At 46.5% G+C, this 19,525-nt stretch overlaps 1 protein-coding gene across 10 annotated transcripts in view; it reads left to right on the plus strand.

Moving 5' to 3' along the window:
- The window catches only part of LOC128880328 (potassium/sodium hyperpolarization-activated cyclic nucleotide-gated channel 2), a 136,522-nt gene that overhangs the window by 18,214 nt on the left and 98,783 nt on the right, over nucleotides 1-19,525 (plus strand). For 9 of the 10 annotated variants that reach the window (XR_008457794.1, XR_008457795.1, XM_054130297.1 and 6 more), the window contains one exon: nucleotides 8,604-8,687. The exons of the other annotated variant lie outside the window; for it this stretch is intronic. Coding sequence is in view for 7 of the 9 variants with exons in the window: in XM_054130297.1 (XP_053986272.1) it covers nucleotides 8,604-8,687 (84 nt within the window). In the remaining 2 variants the exon portion in view is untranslated. The remainder of the gene's footprint in view (nucleotides 1-8,603; nucleotides 8,688-19,525) is intronic. 10 annotated transcript variants of the gene reach the window in all.

Below are 19,525 nucleotides of genomic sequence, written 5' to 3' on the forward strand. Positions count from 1 at the left end.
CGTTCTGCGCTACCAACACAGCGTTCTGTGTTACCAACAGATGACTTTTCTTATTCATTGAGCGTATCCACGGCAAGAAACTTGTGTATCGAGTCGAATCAGCCCTGTCCACGAGCTTCCAAGCCGTGCCTAATACAATTCTGTTGCGGTGCTCGCGACGCGCTCGATTCCATCGCTAATAACGAGGTCCGTGCAACCGCTGCGGGAAAGAGAGAAAGAGAGGGTGATAGCCGCGTACAGGGGTGGGCTGGAAGGTAGACTCGAGAGTCGAGAGCTTTTATACGCGGCTCAAAAAGACCATCCCGTCTATCCGCGCACGGCCGGTCGAGCACACCGCGAGCAATTTAAAGGCGACAGGCGCGAAAGACACTCTCGGCGGCGGCATTTCATGCCCACAATTTCCATTGTCGCCGCGCCACTGTCAACAGCCCGGCTTAACGCATTCAACGCTGAACGGATCTCGTTTGTTTTCTCGGCGTCTAGGCAAGCCTGAAACGTATCAGGTCATCCACCGTGAGTAACACGGGCTCCCCAGGTACTGGCGAGCAGAGCAGGTCCCACGAGCCATCCGACGTTGGCGTCTGCAGACTCTAGAGGAGGCTGGTTAAGTCTTAAGTGGATCTAGGATATCTGTTAGGAGGACTAACGCGTCTCATGGGTGTCTGGCTGAATCTGGGTTTGCTGGTAGGTCACTAGGATGCTGTGTGGTTCTAGTCGGATCTGTAGTGGAACTGGAATCTCTGTAGCAGGATATCAAAGGTCCTTGGTTGAATTGTTATCGAGCTTGAGCTAGGCCTAGAAGTCTGTGGGGTGTCTGATTACTTGAGTCTACAATCCTAGATTCTTTTCCGAGTCCTATATTCTCCTGGACCCGCAATTCGACGTGTGAGTTCTTACACTTTTTATCCGTTAATCAAAATAGTAATTCGATTAAAAATTGTGTCGATGCATGGATGTATTCGAAGCGAATGTTTGCGTACGAGTGCGGACTAACATCGAGACCAACTTATCAGTATTCCGAGTAATTGATCAATCCACAAACTTCTATAGACTTAGTCGCCCCAGAATATTAGTTTAGACGAGTTGAACGGATATCCCGGATCGAGTTTTGCGAACGTCAGCTCCCATTATCTGAACGAGGATTCATTGATAGAAGAAGGATCGGAGTTCCTATTATCAGACCGTGTCTTGTAATCCGGATCCATAGTCGGAGATTTTTTAAACGATAGAGGTACGCTCGAGCCTGAAATGACTCCCATGAGTGCGTGATAAAAGATTTTTATTGGAAATCTCTGGGATTAAAACGTTTTACTAAATACCTCGTCACTTTTACCGGAGTCGAAGTAATTCTCTGTGAAAAATTACACGTGGAGAGGGAAAGCAAACTCATCGAGGAGCGCACGGCGATTAACCGTCGAAAGAATCGCGGGGAAATTGTTGCTCGAGAACGAGATCAGTGTGAATAGGAGCGAAACGAGACAGGGCGGAGTGTCTCGCGGTTTAAGCTGGCATTCTCTCTGGCACTCGTTAGCGGCGCAAGATGCATTTTTATTCTGCCTTCAAACGCCGCGATGCTCCGGGCCTTTGTCGAACCGTCAAAGTGGTATTGTACGCGAGTTAAGGAAATTGCTCGACACCGACGTAATTCGTAAAGAGGTACATTCCTAAAAGTAAATTAACCTTGGAAAGGATACGGAGTATCGCTAAAAATGTAGAATATTTCTTAGAGATCGATTCTCCGTGCAAATACGAAACGAAAAGTATTTTTCCATTTTTCAATCCGAGGTTCAGTTCTCGATATAAGAACGATTGAAGATCTTGCGCGCGTGAACGCACGGTCACGTGTCTCCCGTGAGTCACCGCGCGCGGTCAGCTGACTGGAACATAAAATGGCGCGGCTTGTGGGTCCGTCAACTTCAATCATTTATATCTCGAGAACTAGACTTTCGATAGCAAAATGGTAAAAGACTTTTCGGTTCCTTTTTATACGAGGGATCGATCCTGAGCTCTGAATCGATCGTATTACAACTCTGGCTTGGGAGTCCGTAAATTAAATTTTCAATAGCAAGCTAAAAATTGTATCAAACCATATACTTCGTTAATTTTGTCGATGAATGGCGATTGACTCTCATTTTTGTTGTCAAGATATCTTCCGATGATCATCCACTCGAATCCTTCGATTGGGCTGTTCGTTTCGGTTTACCGTAAAATGATCGAGAAGGTTAATCAGATCATGATTACGCGTACACGTGCACAGAGGTTGACGGATCATGTCGGAAGCGTTGAATGCACCTATTGCTCGTTGGACCACGTTGCGCGGCTATAGTGACCGTAACGCGTAACACGGGAAGGCTCCATTGAACGAACACGGCCGGGATATGGTGTAATTCATCCTGTACCATGAAATGTTTCTCGGTTCTCTGAAAGAACCCCTCGAGCGTGATTTTTCGACAGGGAATTTCCAGCAGCGAAACGCAAATTTGTTAGAATTTCAATCAAACGTTCGCTTTAATTTTTCAAAAGTCCGAAGCGATACGGAAAAATGGATACGTGAGCGGAGTCAGTTCGCTTGATCTCTCGAATGTTAAATATCAACGTGTTTCATATCGTTGAACAACTCGTTTCATTAGCTTTCAAGTGAGCGTAAAGTGAGCTTCACAAGCTGCGCGTAAAGAAAATCATGTCGATTTACTTCGTGTCTTTTTTTTTTTTATTATTAAAACTCGTTGCAAAATGACTTTACAAAGGAATGTTCGTTGAGATATTTTAAAATCTCGTTGTTTATAATTTTCTACGTTCTAATTTATTTGTATTCTTCTATCGTACATGTCCGTCGAATAGAGATAATAAATGTTGAAACGGTAATGCCAACTATCGCGTTGAAGGCACTGTAACGTGGAAAAGGGAAGCCAATCAATGAATTCGATTCATTGTGTATCAATGTAAGGACACGATACGTTTCACGTCGCGTTACGATAAGATCGGACAGCCGTTATACGGTATTTTGACGCCAGCGGTGTGTATTTAATCGGCAAGTTATTTCGCTGAATTCCTCGAAACTATCGCGATAACTCAATCGTCCGTATATCGTGGCAATCTGCGAGAACGTCGTTACGAGTGGAGTGCGCGCCGCGATATCCGTTTTCAGATAAATATTTCGCATCTTCTTGTTGGACGATTATCCAATCTCTCCAGAAATTAAATCCAATGAATAACGTGCCGAGAGAACGATTCGATAGCCGTTGAAACCCAACGCGACTTCTCTCGTACCGGATACGAGTATTTGCGAACTGACTTTCTCGAAACTTCTACAAACTGGAATGTTCTAAATTTGAATAATTATGGGCTGTTTTTCGTTTTAATGAAGGTTAGGTTGAGTGATAAATAATTGCGAACGAGTCGGTAACGATAAAAGGAAAATGAAAATGGTAGCAGCTATCAATAGAAGCAATCTATATTAACAATCCAAACACCAGCAAGCTGGAGGCTAAAATTCACCTATCGCTACATTCAATTATTTACGACCTGTCATGAAACTTGAGACCTAGGCAAGTAAACAGCCATCAATCCTCTAGAAAGGGTGGAGTGCGGCAATAAGAAAACACCCCGATATACCCAATTCTCCCTGATCGGATTCCCATCTCCGTGAATAGTTCCAGCCCTGTCGCGACACCCTAACCTTGTCGTAAACCAGTGGTGGCAAACTTTTTGCATTGCGAGGGCTCGTCTCTCTTCACGGATATCAACTATACTAATCTATTACAGAATTACAAACCTTCCCAACTGGAAACGAGTCTAAAAAGGATACTCGGTACACAGAGCTTTACTGAATTCGTATAATAGCTCTTGCAGATCGATCCTCCATGCAAATACGAATGAAAAAGTCCTTTTCCATTTTTCAATCCGAGTTTTAGTTCTCGATATATGAACGATTGAAGTTTTTGCGCGCGTGAACGCACGGTCACGTGTCTCCCGTGAGTCACCGCGCGCGATCAGCTGACTGGAACAAAAAATGGCGCGCCCCATGAGTTTGTCAACTTCAACCCCTTGTATCTAGGGGACTAGGCTTCCCATTGAGAAATGGTAAAGGACTTTTCGGTTCCTTTTTACACGGGCAATCGATTCTGACTATTAGTTCCACGATTTTATCACAGTTACGTTAAATCACGACCCTAACTCAAGTCACGCTCAAGTATTCACGACCCGCCGCGAATCCCAAGCCCGGAGCAGCCATTGATTTCCGTCCTGAAAAGAAGTAACAAGAAAAAAAAAAGCGTCAATATCCCCCCCCCCCCCCCCCTCTCCCCGATACTCGATCGTATTCCCCAATCATCTCGAATCGTCGCGACGCTTCCACCAGGGGTGGGGGACACCCCGATTGTGCCTAGGTCGAACGCGGCCGGCATATTTATATTTAAGAATTTTCATTGTGAATCGGTTTCTGGGCCACGAGATACGAAACCGTGCGCGCAGGGTGTGCTCTCGTCGGTCCGTCTATTGAAAACCAGTCGCGGACGGCCGTGAGTAGTACCGTCGTTCGATAAACGGCGTCTTTCGGTTCAAAGATAAGAATCTCGGATTCGAGGTCAGCCAAGCAGTCCTCGAGGCCTCCTTTGGCCATCGGCAAATTTCGAAAGGGCGCTCGACCTCGTACGAGGTGGCAACCGTGCCGCGGGAGTGTGCGTGGGCGGTCACACCAGCCCGCGTCCCACCTGTGTAGTTGTGAGCGCGACACACGCGCCGGGAGAGTGTACCCGATCGAGATGAATTGGAGTGACATAGCCCCGAGGGGTGACGAGGGACAGGCTTCTAATATCCGCGTGGCAGGGGTGGTTCCGTATTGTAAGTAGATTTTTTTTTTTTTTCTTTTTCTCCGCGTACGATCAAATGAAAGGGAAGCGGCCGAGGTGCTCGATACCGCTGCTGGAAGGTCAAGCGTCCTCCGAGCCAGACAATGAGGCACTTCTCGGATCCTGGACGTGCACAATGTGTGTCCAGGTGGACCCGTCAGTTATTTTTTTCTTCGACTATCCTGTCTCCGGTCCCCACCCCCTCGGGCATTCGGCGAACCTGGGGTGCACCAAGTGTTCTCCTTTCTTTTGGGATTAAAACACTTGGGATGCTCGACGAAAGGACCGGAGGGAGAGATCGAGGGAGCGAGGTCTCGAGTGTGGGAGGATATGGACGGAGGCGAGTGATGTTTGGTTCGTTGGAAGCATTGATAAGGCTGAGTGAAACGTCTGACACAATAGTAGTTGCTATTCCTCTCAGGAAAGAGCTCTCTTTCCGATCTATAGCGTGTTTTTTAGTAACGCCACCTGACCACAGACACTGACATGCTTTTGAGCCCGCAGAAGTGGCTCCTTCTGCGTCCGATCCAATACAACTTCTAATTTCTCTTATGGGTGGTCTCCTTTCCCTTTCCCTGTCTCGCCCGATACCACCTGCAACTCCAGAATTAATCCCAACGAAATACTAGGCTGCCATAGATCAGTTTCTGAAAATACTCTTTCTTTGTCTACGGTGACACGCCTCGAAAATTCTTCTACAACCGATTCTGCTTCCTTCTATAGTAATTCTAGAACAAAGCTAGACCATAGGTACCGACCTACTTTTGAGCCTCGTCGAGCTGGCTATTTCTTCCAGGCCTGATAATTCTTCCTTCAATATTTACCAACCCCTGGGGTATCGTTAGGTCCGACCCTCATTGAAATTCCTCTTTCTTTGACTTACTCGCAATTCCAGGATTGATTTTTTATTCTACCAGCCATAGTCCGAACAGGAATGGTACCAAGACTTAGGTGACTCTGCTGTAGCCAATAAAATTATAGAAATATCTCCTTCTTTACCTGGCAGTCAGGCTTTAAACAAATTATTTGTATCGTTGCATTAATATTTCACAGTTTTGGACCAGCAAAATGAAATCTCCAATTTTTATTTCATTCAAACTCCACCTGACTATCGCAACGAATAAATAAATGCATTGCGCGGAAGTAAGTCGAGCCCAACTTTCGCGACAGTCCAGCCAGCCAGCGAACAATTCCGTTTCTCGAGCGCACAAAAAAAGTTCACCGCAGAATCCATTCCCGCTCTGACGACAAATAAATCACCGAGCTCGGTATCAAGCCCCAATTTCAAACACACTTGAGAGAGTCGTCCGACGAACTCTATTTTCGCGGCGACCAGGGGGTGGACTCGCGTCGCGGTTTGGAAACGCGGCCGAAAACATTCCGACGGCAAGATGCGAACACCCCCGTTCGGGCCCACGCGGCGATCGATGCGGAATTACGGAGGGCGCGCACCCTCCGGAAGGTACACAACGGATCTGTGAAGTATGTGGAAACAGACAGGTAGATTACGTGCGCAGGGTGTCTCGGAATCCTTTTATTTTCGCTCGCAGGTATAGTTGTTTATGCAATAAAAAGCGGGAAGCAAAGTTTCGCGGCAATTGTCGCGGGCAAATTATTTCTGAATGCAAATCATCGTCCTCCAACGATAAGCCCCTTAAAGAGGAAAGGGAAACCAGTCTCGCGAGTCGGTTTTCTGGGTCAAAAAGTGTTTTACTCGGAGGCAGACGTTTTGTTACATCCTGTTATAATTTTCAGCCTCTGATAAGGTTAAAACAGTAGCGACGCGATCCCGGTCCTTTGAATGCAGCCGTGACTGCCGCCAACACATACGGTGACCTATTTCGATCCACGAAACGGGGATATTTCGGTAACTTCGAGATGATTTAGCATTCTCGTTGGTATTTGTACGCTATCTACATTTGTAGAGAGCACTGATCCAAGATACAAACAGTTACGGTTTACTTAAGAAAATTGTAACATATCAGGATCGATTCCTCCTGTTATAAGGAACAAAAAAGTTCTTTTCCATTTTTCAATACGAGGTTTAGTACTCGGGATACGAACGTTTAAATTATTCGCGCGTGTGAACGCACCGTCACGTGACTCCCATGAGCCACCGCGCGCGGTCAGCTGACTGAGATGCAAAATGGCGCGCTCCGTGAACTTCAATCGCTCGTATCTCGATAACGAAGCTTCCGATTACGAAACGGTAAAGGATTTTTCGACTTCTTTTCGCATCAAGTTTTATTTAACGGTCGAAAAAATTGGATCCACGACGATCTTAGACATATCGTTTTTCTCTTACCCAATGGAGCACTTGATTCATTCCCTGGCTCGACGTTCGCCGATTCCGCACGCTTCTTTGCCGCCATGCAAATCACTGCTCGCCGTCTAATGAATTATTTAAGCGTCCACGGTCTCTTGCGATGCATGGCCTCGTGGGCACGCATTTCTCAACGGGACCCAGCGAATTTAGGCTTCGTTCCACGATCGTGTCCCCTGGCAAGGTCCTCGTTGCTTAACATCAGGGATTCCCTTGGTATATTTTCCCTACGGGTCGATGGAAACGTAGCGCATCATCTCCAGGGAGTCATCGGCGTGCTCTGGAGGATGGACGTTAACGAGGGATGAAAAGTCTCCTGAAGGGATTAATAACTCTTTTTTTAATAACTCTTTCCTTCCAACGTTGGAAGAGTCGAGGTTGTATTTTCACACAGTGAATGGCCCTTTCCATCCGTTTTGATCCAATTAGAAAATTCGTGTCTGCTTCGAACGTTGATCGAGACTCTATGTGAATTTTCCTGTCCAAGTCCATGGAATTACAAGTTTAATCCGAGGATAGTTAAAACCCGACGGGCCAAGTTTCGTAAGCGCTCTGCTTTCGAAATTTTTAAATTGAAAGTTTCAGTTTAAATTGAAAATTTCTACGTGTTCGAGCTTCGGAAGACGTTACATATAAATTTTCGCCAAGTCGATGGTCCCTTTGTCGCACTTTCACCTGGTTCGACTGGCGCATTGTTGGGTGTCACGAGTTTATTCTGCGGATGCTTGAAAATTGAGAGACCGAGCCTCGCCAGACACTTTGCTTTCATTCCTTTCACTCCGAACGAAGTTGCTTCAGGGTTTCTTTCAGTTTCCATCCTTTGAATCGTTCACAATGAACATTGTATACGCTGAATCGATAAATCTCGCCGATCAAATGATGCGTCCCGCAGATATTGTCCATTCCCCAAAATTAAGTTTGGTATCCTTTGTGGCCCAGGTTAGGACTGTGACTCCGGTTCTCGGGCGTTTCCTGAAGGAAATTTCAGGCGCGTTATTTTCGAGGCTTCGTCGTAGTTCTGGCAATTTCCTCGAGAATAATAGTAAACAAGTTAAATCAGTCGAGTATCGATACTCGCACGCAAGGTACCTCGTTTGTCGCATCGTTGACGAGTGTCTTCAAGCATGAGTGGTGGGTGGGTATAGTATCTGTGCTCAGATTCACGGTCACATTATTTTTAAGGCGTACCTTATCGTAAAACTGGCAATTTTCTCAAGGAAGACGATAAACGAGTTAAATCAGCCGAGCGTCGATTCTTGCACGCAGGTACCTCGTTTGTTGCATCGTTGACGAGTGTCTTCGGGCATGCATAGAGGGATGGGTATAGTATCTGTGTTCGAATACGAATTTTAAATAAAACTAAAGATACTAAAAGTTTGGCTTGATGACGTGACGAATTAATTCTGACCTTTTCTGTCTCTTTTATGCAGTTGCCATGGAAATGAGAACCGACATGCCGCGAAACACGAAAAGCGTTCGTCACAGAAGCTCGAAACCTCCTGGTCATTTTCCTTGTAAGTCCAACAAGATTACTTTTCAAAGTTACTTACTCAAAGTTTCCTTGCAAATCGAAAGAAAACGACGTGGAGCACGGCGTGGGTCACAAATGACCCACGCCGTGCGGTACAGGAGAAAAGATTCGATAAACCGAATCGAATAAGCGTTTAACACCTTGAAAATAAGAATACTGTTGAAAAAGGAATTCTTTCGTTTTAAATATCTTTTCTTTTTTTAAACATTAGAAAAATCACTCTCCGTAAGCCACGTGTTCGTTCTCCCTTCGAATCGATAGTTGTCGTAATACCCGAACGCTTACTCGCGGTTAAAAGTTGCAAAGGTTAAAGAAAAATCGTTGAAAAAGTGCAATAATTTCGAGCGTCACGGGTCAGCGATTTTTCCAATGGGGGTTCCCCTTTGCGCTCGGCTCGACGCCATTTTTACGGTCAATATTTCCCCGCGACTAGATGTCACCCTTTACTCGGGCAGCCCTCATCCCCTTGCAAACTTGTGCCGCCCTCCGTGCGATAGCGCCACTGGCATGTTTCCAATTTCCACCGAGACCGGGGCTCTTTGTTCGTCGCGTTCTATCGCTGGTTTCTTGCTCCCGTTTCGAGTCGCTAAATTTATTCGTCACTCGCCGTGTCGACCTTTTCACTGGCGCAGGACTCGAGTATGATACACGGAATACCGTGGAGATTGATGGAAAGTAAAAGTACCTTAACGGGGTCAGCCGACGGATCTTTATCATCGGAAACGCGAATCGGTAACGCCTGTTACGTAAACGTTTCGAACGAAACATTTAGGCGACGTTTGATCAGCGATCAATTTCTTTGTCACTTGGTTAAACAATCCTGATAATTGGAATATTGCTTGTTTTTATCGTTGACGAACGTTTCGAATCGTTCGCACATTTTCTTACTTTTCGAGAAATATTATCGAGTAACGAAGTTCCTTAGAAAGAAGTTTCTTAGAAAGGAATTCGGTGTTGATTTATTGACAGCGGAAACGATATTTATAATTCACTCTTATATTTGCAGGCTTTGCCACTTTTCTAGGAATTACATTCCTTCGAGACACCTGATTTCTTTTATGAAATTTTTATCGAGTAACGAGGCTCCTTAGAATTTTTTATAGAATGAAGTTTGGTGGCGATTTATCGACAGTGAAAATAAAAATTTTAACGAGACCATTCTCTCGAGGGTTTTATTAGGTAAGAAAGTTCCTTGGAATTTTTCGTAGGTGGAAGGAAATTTTGGTGACGCGTTCATAGATAATTTTTTTACTAGGGTAATAGAATACACCCTAATTTTAACGACGTCGTAGATTTCACATGAATTTTTTTCCACGAGTAATATATCATCCTCCGAAAGAGAATTAAATCTGGGTTAATATTCTCGCAGAGATATTCAAAATTTTTTACTAAAAATGAAGACCACCGTGTTCTCGAAACAGTAGTGTTTATAATCTCGATTATAATCTTAGTAATCTTATTAATACAGTGTACCATACCTTTTTATAAAACAATGCATCATCGTCGAATGGTCGGACGCTTACATCGCGATACATCATCGTTGTGTCACGGCACCTCGAGTATTGCATCCGATTCGCATAAATGCGTGGACGTTACGCGAAGAGACGAGCGTCTGTTACGAAATTGGTGACGTAACAGAGTCTGAGATGGAAATCGCGCATCTAGGAAATTAAAAGTAACCAACGTAGCCTTCGGAACGCTCGAAATAGTCGACGTTATAATTACGATTAATATTTACCACTGATTCAAACTATGACTCTTCTCCTCGATCGAGATATTTTTAGGTCGAATCGTTTTTCGAGCGATGGAATTCCAATCGACCGAGGGAGTCAAGGATTGGTCTGGGCGGATAAATTTTGATAGTCCTCGAATTATCGTGGGCGCGCTTGACCTTAACACTGATTGGTCGATATCTTAAAATAGCCCGGCGAGCATCTGATAACGCGGTTTATTTATAAATCTGACTCAACATTTTCGTAGCCGTGCACGCCGCGTATAATTCGCGGATATCCGTCTACGTCGAACGTTTTCTTGATTTCGATATAAAATCGGGAACCACACCAACGACACCGGTGGCTTGTAACAAAAACGACGGCGATTAATAATATTCGTAGAAAATACGGTCGGGGGGAGTGAAACGAGGCTTCCAAGTATCGATTAACGCATCGCGTGTCGCGTGGGTCGTCATTGACCCACAATACAGAAGTAAAATATTTATTTACCGCGCCGTCTCGAATTCGCCTAGTTGCATTTACAGAAAAAAGAAAAGAAAATTCGGAGGAATTCGGGGAAACAAGCTTATTCCGGGGAAACAAGCTTATTCCGGGGAAACTTATTTTCTCGATCCGTCATTTTTCGACACGCGATATGTAGAAATCGCCCACGTGTGCCGTTGGTGTATTTTTCTTGCGAAATACGCGCTCGCCCTTGGGAAATTATTGTCCCCGCGAATGAATGGTTCGACGAGTGTGTACCGTCTGCGCGAAACCTATAATTGGAGGCAAGAAAGTCGATGGTTCTTGTTGTCTTTGCCGCCTCCATTGTTGTTTAAGTCGATGGAAGTGGAGAGGCACTCGGGGGTAGTAGACAAAGAAAATTCTGTCTACGCAGGGAGCCGACATCGAGGGTATTTGTCCGCAAATATTTCTTTATTTAATGGTCATTCTCGATGGCGGCCAACGCGGGAAGGGGTGCTTCTTATTTAGAAAGCGTCGACGCCACGGCGTGGTCATCGACCAGATAGATTCAGGAATTCCCATTGTTAGAAACTTAAAGATTACAGGTAATCGCAGGCTGTTAGAGACGGGAGCGTGAGCCACTTTCGATACACGCCGCCCGCTGAAAGAGTTAAACGCGAGCCACCGGTGGTACACGCTGTGCAAAATCCATTTACATGTGTGTATCGAGTGCAATAGTCAAGCTTACAGGGAGTCAAAGAAGAAAGAATATGCTTAACCAGAGTTTATTAATGTAATACAATAATTCAGCGCTTCGTGCAATCTTGTATTTACCTCTTTTACATCCTAACCTCAAAAAGCACATGTACCACCAGCTAAGACAAGATCCACACCACTCTGTCGATAACTCAGCCGATAGCTCGCGAGGCGCGCAATTCAAAAACGAGCTAAAGAAGAAAGCTCAATGTTTGACGCTGGGTTTGCGCAGATTTCTTATCGCCATTTCTATTGCCGCAACAATGCTTTAATTAAGCGATGTAGATTCGCTAAAATTAATTAAAAGCCTCGGACAAAAATTGAGCATATGCTTATCTCTCTCTATATAAAGCGTAAAAAGTTCCTGTAAAACTTTCTAAAATTCGGAATGTGTCCTCCCTTCCCACATGTTCGACAAGTTACGCAACTTCTCTCCCTAACCTACCAAAACAACCGAAATCCATTTCTTCCGAGTCCATCCGAAACCTTCCTCCTCCCTCTCCCTCGTCGTTATCATCTCCGCTAACCTCTAACCTCGTCATCGATGATCCCCTTCGTTCCCACGGCGTCCAGCACGCGCCTCTCGAAAGGGAGCGCGCGAATAAAGAAGGGCGCGAGAGTAAAATCGAGGGTCGAACGGGGATCGAGTGTGCGCAGCCGCGCGACCGCTCGATGTCTCGCGAGAGCAGTCATCGTCGAGAGCGACGAGGTTTTCGCCGCGTGTACACGTATAAATCAGGCGGGAGGAGCGCCTTCGTCCAGGGTGCGGGATCGCGTAATCGGTGACGGGGGATACGGTGGGGCTCGCGAGTGCCGACAGCGGCCAGTGGTCGATTAGATTCGAAGGGGACGATCAGCGCCGCCAGCTGATCTCGCTGTGCCCGTGTGCAACGTGCGCGAGCTTCCATGGCCGCTGGAACGCGGTCGAACCTTCCCAGCGCGGAGGACACCGTCGACAGTGACCTGGCGGATCGGTGAAAGACGATAAGGCACGGACTGTGGCGACCTGATGACGAAAACTGTGATGGGTGCATGGATTCGAGGCTTTGAGACCTCGTGCGTCGATACCGAAGGGGATCTAAGGTCTGAAGCGTCCATATCTCAGAGAATCCATCGGACCTGGTGCGTTTATATAGAGGAGTCCATAGGAAGTAGGAAGCATCGATCGCAAGGGACCTGTAGGACCTAGGCATCGACTTCGAAGAGTATCCGGGACCTGGTGCATCCATACCAAAGTGACCCTAAGGTCTGAAGCGTTCATATCTCAGAGAATCCATCATACCTGGTGCGTTTATATCGAGGAGCCCATAGGAACTAGGAAGCATCGATTCCAAACAGTCTCCAACACCTGGTGTATCCATCCCTAAAGGCTACCGAGGGCTGGAGCGTTGATGTATCGAAGGGTACCCAGGACCCGGAGCGTCTCTATCTGATAGAACCTAGGAACCTCTTTCTCAAGGACCTAGACATCGACTCCAAAGAGTCTTCAGAACCTGGTGCATCCACCCCAAGGCCCGCCAAGATCTAGAGTAATCGAATCTCGCATTCCCCGGCTCCCGGTGGATCCAACCCCCAAAGAAGAGTCCTCGTGAGCCGCTACGTCAACTCCAAAGAGTCTCCAGTACCTGGTGCATCGAAGCAAAGGGTCCCCAGGAACCCTGGTGTCCGGCTGGCCTCTCGAAAGCGTTCCGCGATCGATTCCCTCCCGGAGCATGACCTTCGAGTCACGTGTGTGCCGCGAACCGACACGCAAGTCACCGATACACGAGTGCCTCCGACTCGCGAGACGGACTGGACATCGATCACGGGGGATCGCGCGCCGCGGGGAACTTTTCGACGCTGACGCGTCGCCGGGGTTTCCCCGTTCCGGTTTCCGGTCCGAGCGCGACGGTACCGCCGGAGACACGATCGATACCAGCCGCGGGAAACTTGGGAAGAGGAAGGAACTCCCCCCACGCAGACGTCGCTGGCCTGATCCTGTTGACGACTGAATTCGTGAGAATGCCGAGGAGCCGGCCTTGGAGCAGGCTGAGCCAGCTGGCGTTTCCCAGCGCCTAACGATGCTGCTAGGAGTCTGAGCTCTCGCTAGGGTTAATCGCGAGGGTTGTCCGATGTTCGGAGAAACGTGGACTGCCTAAATCCGGAGTTAACTGGCAACAGGGTCATTACAGTTTGTCGGTGTTAGACGTTGGGCTTTGGCACTAGGATCCGTCTCGGTTAGGTCTGGGTTAGGTCTGGATTTGTAGGGTTTGGTTATCGACTCTAGCTATACTAGAAGCAACCTTTAAAGTTGGATTTGGTTTTCTCGAGCGATACTAATCTTGGAGCGTCCTCGTGGTGCCTGAAGTTCGTCACTGACAATAACACGATCCTCTGCTGGTTTTGTTGACTCGTCGCGCAGCAATACCAACGACAATGGTTATCTAGGTCTGTTTCCTCCCAAAAGTGTGGAACTGTATCCTCCTAGGAAGTAAACTGCAGTTTGGGTAACTGATAAGAACAGCAGAGTTGGATTGGTTGATCCTCGTGTACCGAAGCGACGCTTTCAAGGACTTCTCTCCCTGGTTCCTCTTTCGGAAAACTGACAACTAACTCGCAAGTCTGTCGGATTTCTGTTAATGCTCCCGAAGCAATATTAACCGCAAACGTTGAGTCAGGCTGGAACTTGTTCGAGTCCGCTTCGAACCTCTAAATCAAGGTCCATCCAACTGCTACCTTCCAATTCACTCAGGGATTCGTTGTTCCAAAAGAAGATTCTCTCCAAAGCCAATTACGAACTGTGATTACGCCTCGCTCGAAAACAACTCCAGGATCTCGCGAACTTTGTTTCTATTTGGTCAACCTCTTCTCGACAATGGCAACTGCAAGGAACACTCTTTCCTCTTACCTGGAGGTCCGCTCTCTTCACTCAGCCAAAGACTTCGTCCTTCGTCCATGACGTGTGTTCTCAAGACTCGGAAAATCCCGAATCCGACAATACCAAGATATCGAAGCTCTCTCTTCAGGGAACACGTCCACTTATCCGTCTCCGAGGAATCGTACGTCCCGATGTCTTCGCGGACTAAACAGGCCTAATCCCGTCCTCCGAAGGCCTCAGGATCGATCCGTCGACGAAACGCTTGGTGATACACGCAGAGCTTACTCGTTCGGTTTTCCACTAGCGAGGTTTTGTACTTAGCATAGTCTAGCGTCATTCGGACGCGCCAGGTTGATCTCCAAGCCGGAAGCGAGCTCCAAGACGTCCCTGGCTGAGATCCACCGTCGATCTTACTCGATATCTACCTTCGTCCACGTTTTCCAACACCTGTGCCCGTAACCGGTCTACGCGAGGGTTCACAGCGAACGCGGATAGGTCCCAACGCGCATGTTCAGTGCCTTGACTACGAGACGCCTGTACCTTGGCCGACGTCGCGAACCGCTGGGGCACGCGGGTGCGGGGGAGGTGCATACCAAAGCTCCGCCGTGTGCTCGGAATAAACTAGCCGCGATAAAAAGCAGGCTTCGTCACTCGCGAGTGGACGTCGAAACGGTTGGATCGGGAAGCACGGAAAGGCATCCGGGACTGGCCACGAGTCCGTCGTTAATCATTGGCTGTGCTGTTACTTCGTCGGAGCTTAGCTAGTAGACTGTAGTAGGGATCCCTTGGTCGAGGGGAAGAGATATTTTTGCTACGTCATTTCTAGTGCTCGAGAAGCACGTGGCCTCCGGACTTTGGGGGAGTCCCTTCGTCTAGTGTTCAAGATCCACCGAGGTTCAGATTCGAGGATTCACCGGATTTACGCTACCGAGACTCCATAGCTGTTGAAGACTACATTTTTTTCAAGGAAGCGCACCAAGATCGCCAACACAGATCGGTGGCAAACACAGACCACCCCACACCTCATCATCGTAGCTCCAGGATCCTCGAGAGACACTCGAGGACTCCTCGCTGCTAAATCGCCTAATCTCATAGGATTTCAAGTTGCACGAGTGTCCTGACCAAGCAACCTGGATCCGCGAATCGATCCTGGACTGGGCGCGCACGTGGACAACATGTCTTTTCGCCACATCCTGCGGAAGTGCATCGACAAAACGCGTCAGATCATAGGGCATGCGCTGAAGAGGTGAAGCGATCGTCGCCGGAGGTCACTGTCACCCACGAATGGGAATACTTGGAACGACCGGAATGACGTCGAGCGGAAGGTGATCGCTGGAGTGGTCAGCAGGTGACGAACACGAGGAATCCTTGGAAAGCATGACGAAGTACGGACTGGCGAGGCTGGCGCTGTGGAGGCCGCGGAGATCGGTCACTTCCCAGCCGGCGAATCACCAAGAGAACAACCCTCTGATGTACGGCGAAAGCAGCTTGTTGTATGTTGTTTGAGAGAGAACACTGTTGTCACCCGGGGTCGCTGCTGCTGTTGCTGACGCTGGCTTCCATTGTGGAGTGCTTTTGTGGTTCACCGACGAAATGTCGCTGTACAGATGGTCTTTTAATAAAGCCCTCGATGTTTCGTTTCCCCCCGTTGTCGCTTGATTACGCTTGCACTGACGCGCCAGAGCTGGGCGAATGGCTCGATTCGCAGCAGTCTGACTATTATCGATTGTTACTACTTGAGTGGGTGCGAACGCGGTGTAAGCTCGAATTTGTGATTTTTCAGGAGAAAGTGAATCTATATTGCGGAATAGTAGTAGGGGGCGTTGTTCCCGAGGAAACGGGCTTTGAATATTTATGGGGCACGCTTGACTTGTCTGGCCATTACTGGACTTTTCTACTTGAGGATTGCATATATTTACTCATGGTGAGTCGGTGTCGCCCGGGATGGTTCTAACCACTTCATATTAATATCGATAATAAATAGAGAATGTACATTAACGCTCGCTATGGAGGTTAATAAGGGATTTAAGTAGAAATAGCGAGCAATGGTCAGACGAGTCGTACACGTTGGCGCGTACGCTCCAAGGGATTTGAATAATTATTCTCTCGCGAACGAAGCATCCCACGAAAAAGTTTATTCTACATTTTTTATTCGCTATTTCACGAACAACCACGACAGTGTTGCAAATTTTTCAACACCGTCCTACGAGCCTAAATTCTTAACCAAACCACGGGAGATAAATAGACTCTTGCCATTACTTGACGTTTCTACTTGAGGCTTGCATATATTTACTCATGGTGAGTCGGTGTCGCCCGGGATGGTTCTAACCACTTAATATTAACATCGATAATAAATAGATAATGTACATTAACGCTCGCTATGGAGGTTAATAAGGGATTTAAGTAGAAATAGCGAGCAATGGTCAGACGAGTCGTACACGTTGGAGCGTACGCTCCAAGGGATTTGAATAATTATTCTCTCGCGAACGAAGCATCCCACGAAAAAGTTTATTCTACATTTTTTATTCGCTATTTCACGAACAACCACGACAGTGTTGCAAATTTGTCAGCATCGTCCTACGAGCCTAAATTCTTAGACAAATAGAGTTCGAATCGAATCATCTAATCACGCGAACTTGTCCGAGAATGGCTGACTCGATTTCAAAGTTTCTGTACATCAAACGCATTCAATTTAACTCGCGGTTCGTCTGCGTATATAATTTAAATTCTAGGCGAGGTTTATTCCAACTACCCCAAATTGTTCGTCGAAGCGCTGACATCGTTAGCATAGCGATTATTCGCGAGGGGGTTATTGTTTTTGCAAAGTAATTTCGAGTCGAGCAAAATTTTTGCAGAATTATTAGTTGTGTTATATTATTTCTTTTCTTTTTGTGGATCGAGAAGGGGTTCGTACGTAAATTCGCCCAGCTCTGTCACCCCCTTTTCAATGTTCCCACTCCACCCAGTTGTACTTGCGTATATAAAACTGCGCTTTGTTTGTCGCTTTGTGTGTTTCGCAGCGTTTGGGAAGGCTGGGAAAAGCTAGAGAAATGGGCACGCTAACGATCACGCATGTAGATCGCAAACGATTCACCGAGGCGCGAAGCCTTATCGAAAACACGCTGCATCGAACATTTTCGAGCATTCCGGAGCACCGACAAAGGAGAATACACCCCAAAAACAATAAATATGCAAAAAATTGAACCACACGCTCTGTCCATTCGCGGCTGTTTACGAACGGTTAGAATCTGAATTCGCACATATTTGTATAACTGAATCGAGACTAACCGAAATCGTTAGGTTTTCGAAACAGAGCCGCGTAATTCACTCCGACAGCGATTGATGAGAACACTTTATTTAGCGCGCACGCGATCCCGATTGCTGAAATAGTCGAATCGATTCCGTGGCTGGCTGACATTCATTTTCCCATCCGATGGGTATCGCGGAAAATATGATTCGCGAGATCGTTTCTATTCGTCCAAGACCTGATAAAAGAATAAAGAAAATATATTACTGGATCGTTAAGTTTCCTTTCGGTCGACTTATGATTTCGTTTTAGTTCGGCACGTTAGGCTTGGTCCGGTTTAACTCGATCGTGGACCTTGACCCTTTTAGCGCTTGTAAAAGTCGATAAGTTGCGCATATCGCGCGGAATACGATAATTCTAGTCGAGTCTCCGCCCTTTCGTCTTCGAGGTGAACGAACCGGTCCGTTTTTTTTATCATTTCGTATAATACGAACGATAGTTTTCTTACGCGATCGAGTTTTGTTAGGCAGCCGCGGTCTATAAGAAAAACTATGGAAAATCCTGCATCGTTTCGGCCGAGTAAATAATCCATCAAACGAACAATTGTCGCATGACGGATTTCTGTGTGTCAGATAATCGAGCTATAGACGAAGACCTCGCTCGTCGAAGGACGTATCGTGAGTCACATTTTGTTGCATTTCTGCGTCTCGGGGGAACACGCGTCGCGCTACATATTTTTAGGATAATTGGGGAAGGTGATCGGAGCTTCGTAGTCCAAGCTGTGTAAAGATATAGCGCTTTGGAAAATTGCGAAGTTGATGGTCCTTTCTGGTAGAATCATTCCTATCTCGAAATGAAATTTTACTAGAAAATTTTCCGTTCGGAATTACCGTAGAGGAAGGAGAAGCGTAAAGATAAGCGAGTAGGAGAATGAAAATAAAAATAAAAATAAAAATAAAAATAAAGTCGAGGGAACACGAAAAATGATGAGAAACAGAAAAGTTTCAAATACCTTTGGAAAGAATAACCAGGTGGCTACGCGATCAGCTGATCCGGATCGATAGACGTGTATTTATACGCTCGGTGTTTATAAAGTTCCGTGGAAAGTGCATGATTAATCGAGTGACCGACCTTTGCGGCTATATTGGCTGCGACGAACAGCTGTAACAGACCGCTGGTTGCCAGAGTTAAGATCTATAAACGCGAGCAGTGGCAAAAATTTTACGTTAAAAAAAAACATTCGAACCTGTGAATTTGATTTTTCAAAGAAACTTCCACCTGTTGTGTCATAGAATATTTCTCGGTGGCTTCCGTCGCGAGAATTGATTATGTGAAAAATTCACGATCATTTTCCGAGCCGTGACGTATAGGACAACTACGTTTTACGTTATATACTCCGGAAAGTCATGGGCACTTTATGGTTTCACGCTGTTTATAGCAGTCTGGGATACACACGCGTGAAAGTGTGCTCGCTTATGTCCGTGGATCTATTATTAAAAGTTTCGATTACATAAGTTTCGATGCCGTTTCATATTTATCGTTCGTCTGCATTCTTGAACAATAGTTTTTATGTACAAGTATCGCGAGCGTCTACCTGTTTAAGGGTTCCTTGGTTCACTAAATTTCTACGTGGATCTATCACTAAAAAATCTATACTTTTCGATTAGCTTTTGGCCAATATTTTAAAGCATGCTTTTTCCATTCGAGTATCGTGGGACCAGTGTCTTACCTGTCTAAGAGTTCCTTGGTTCACTAAATTTGTACGTGGATCTGTCACTAAAGAA

This window comes from Hylaeus volcanicus, chromosome 7, assembly GCF_026283585.1.
Source record: "Hylaeus volcanicus isolate JK05 chromosome 7, UHH_iyHylVolc1.0_haploid, whole genome shotgun sequence".
Taxonomy (NCBI): Eukaryota; Metazoa; Arthropoda; class Insecta; order Hymenoptera; family Colletidae; genus Hylaeus; species Hylaeus volcanicus.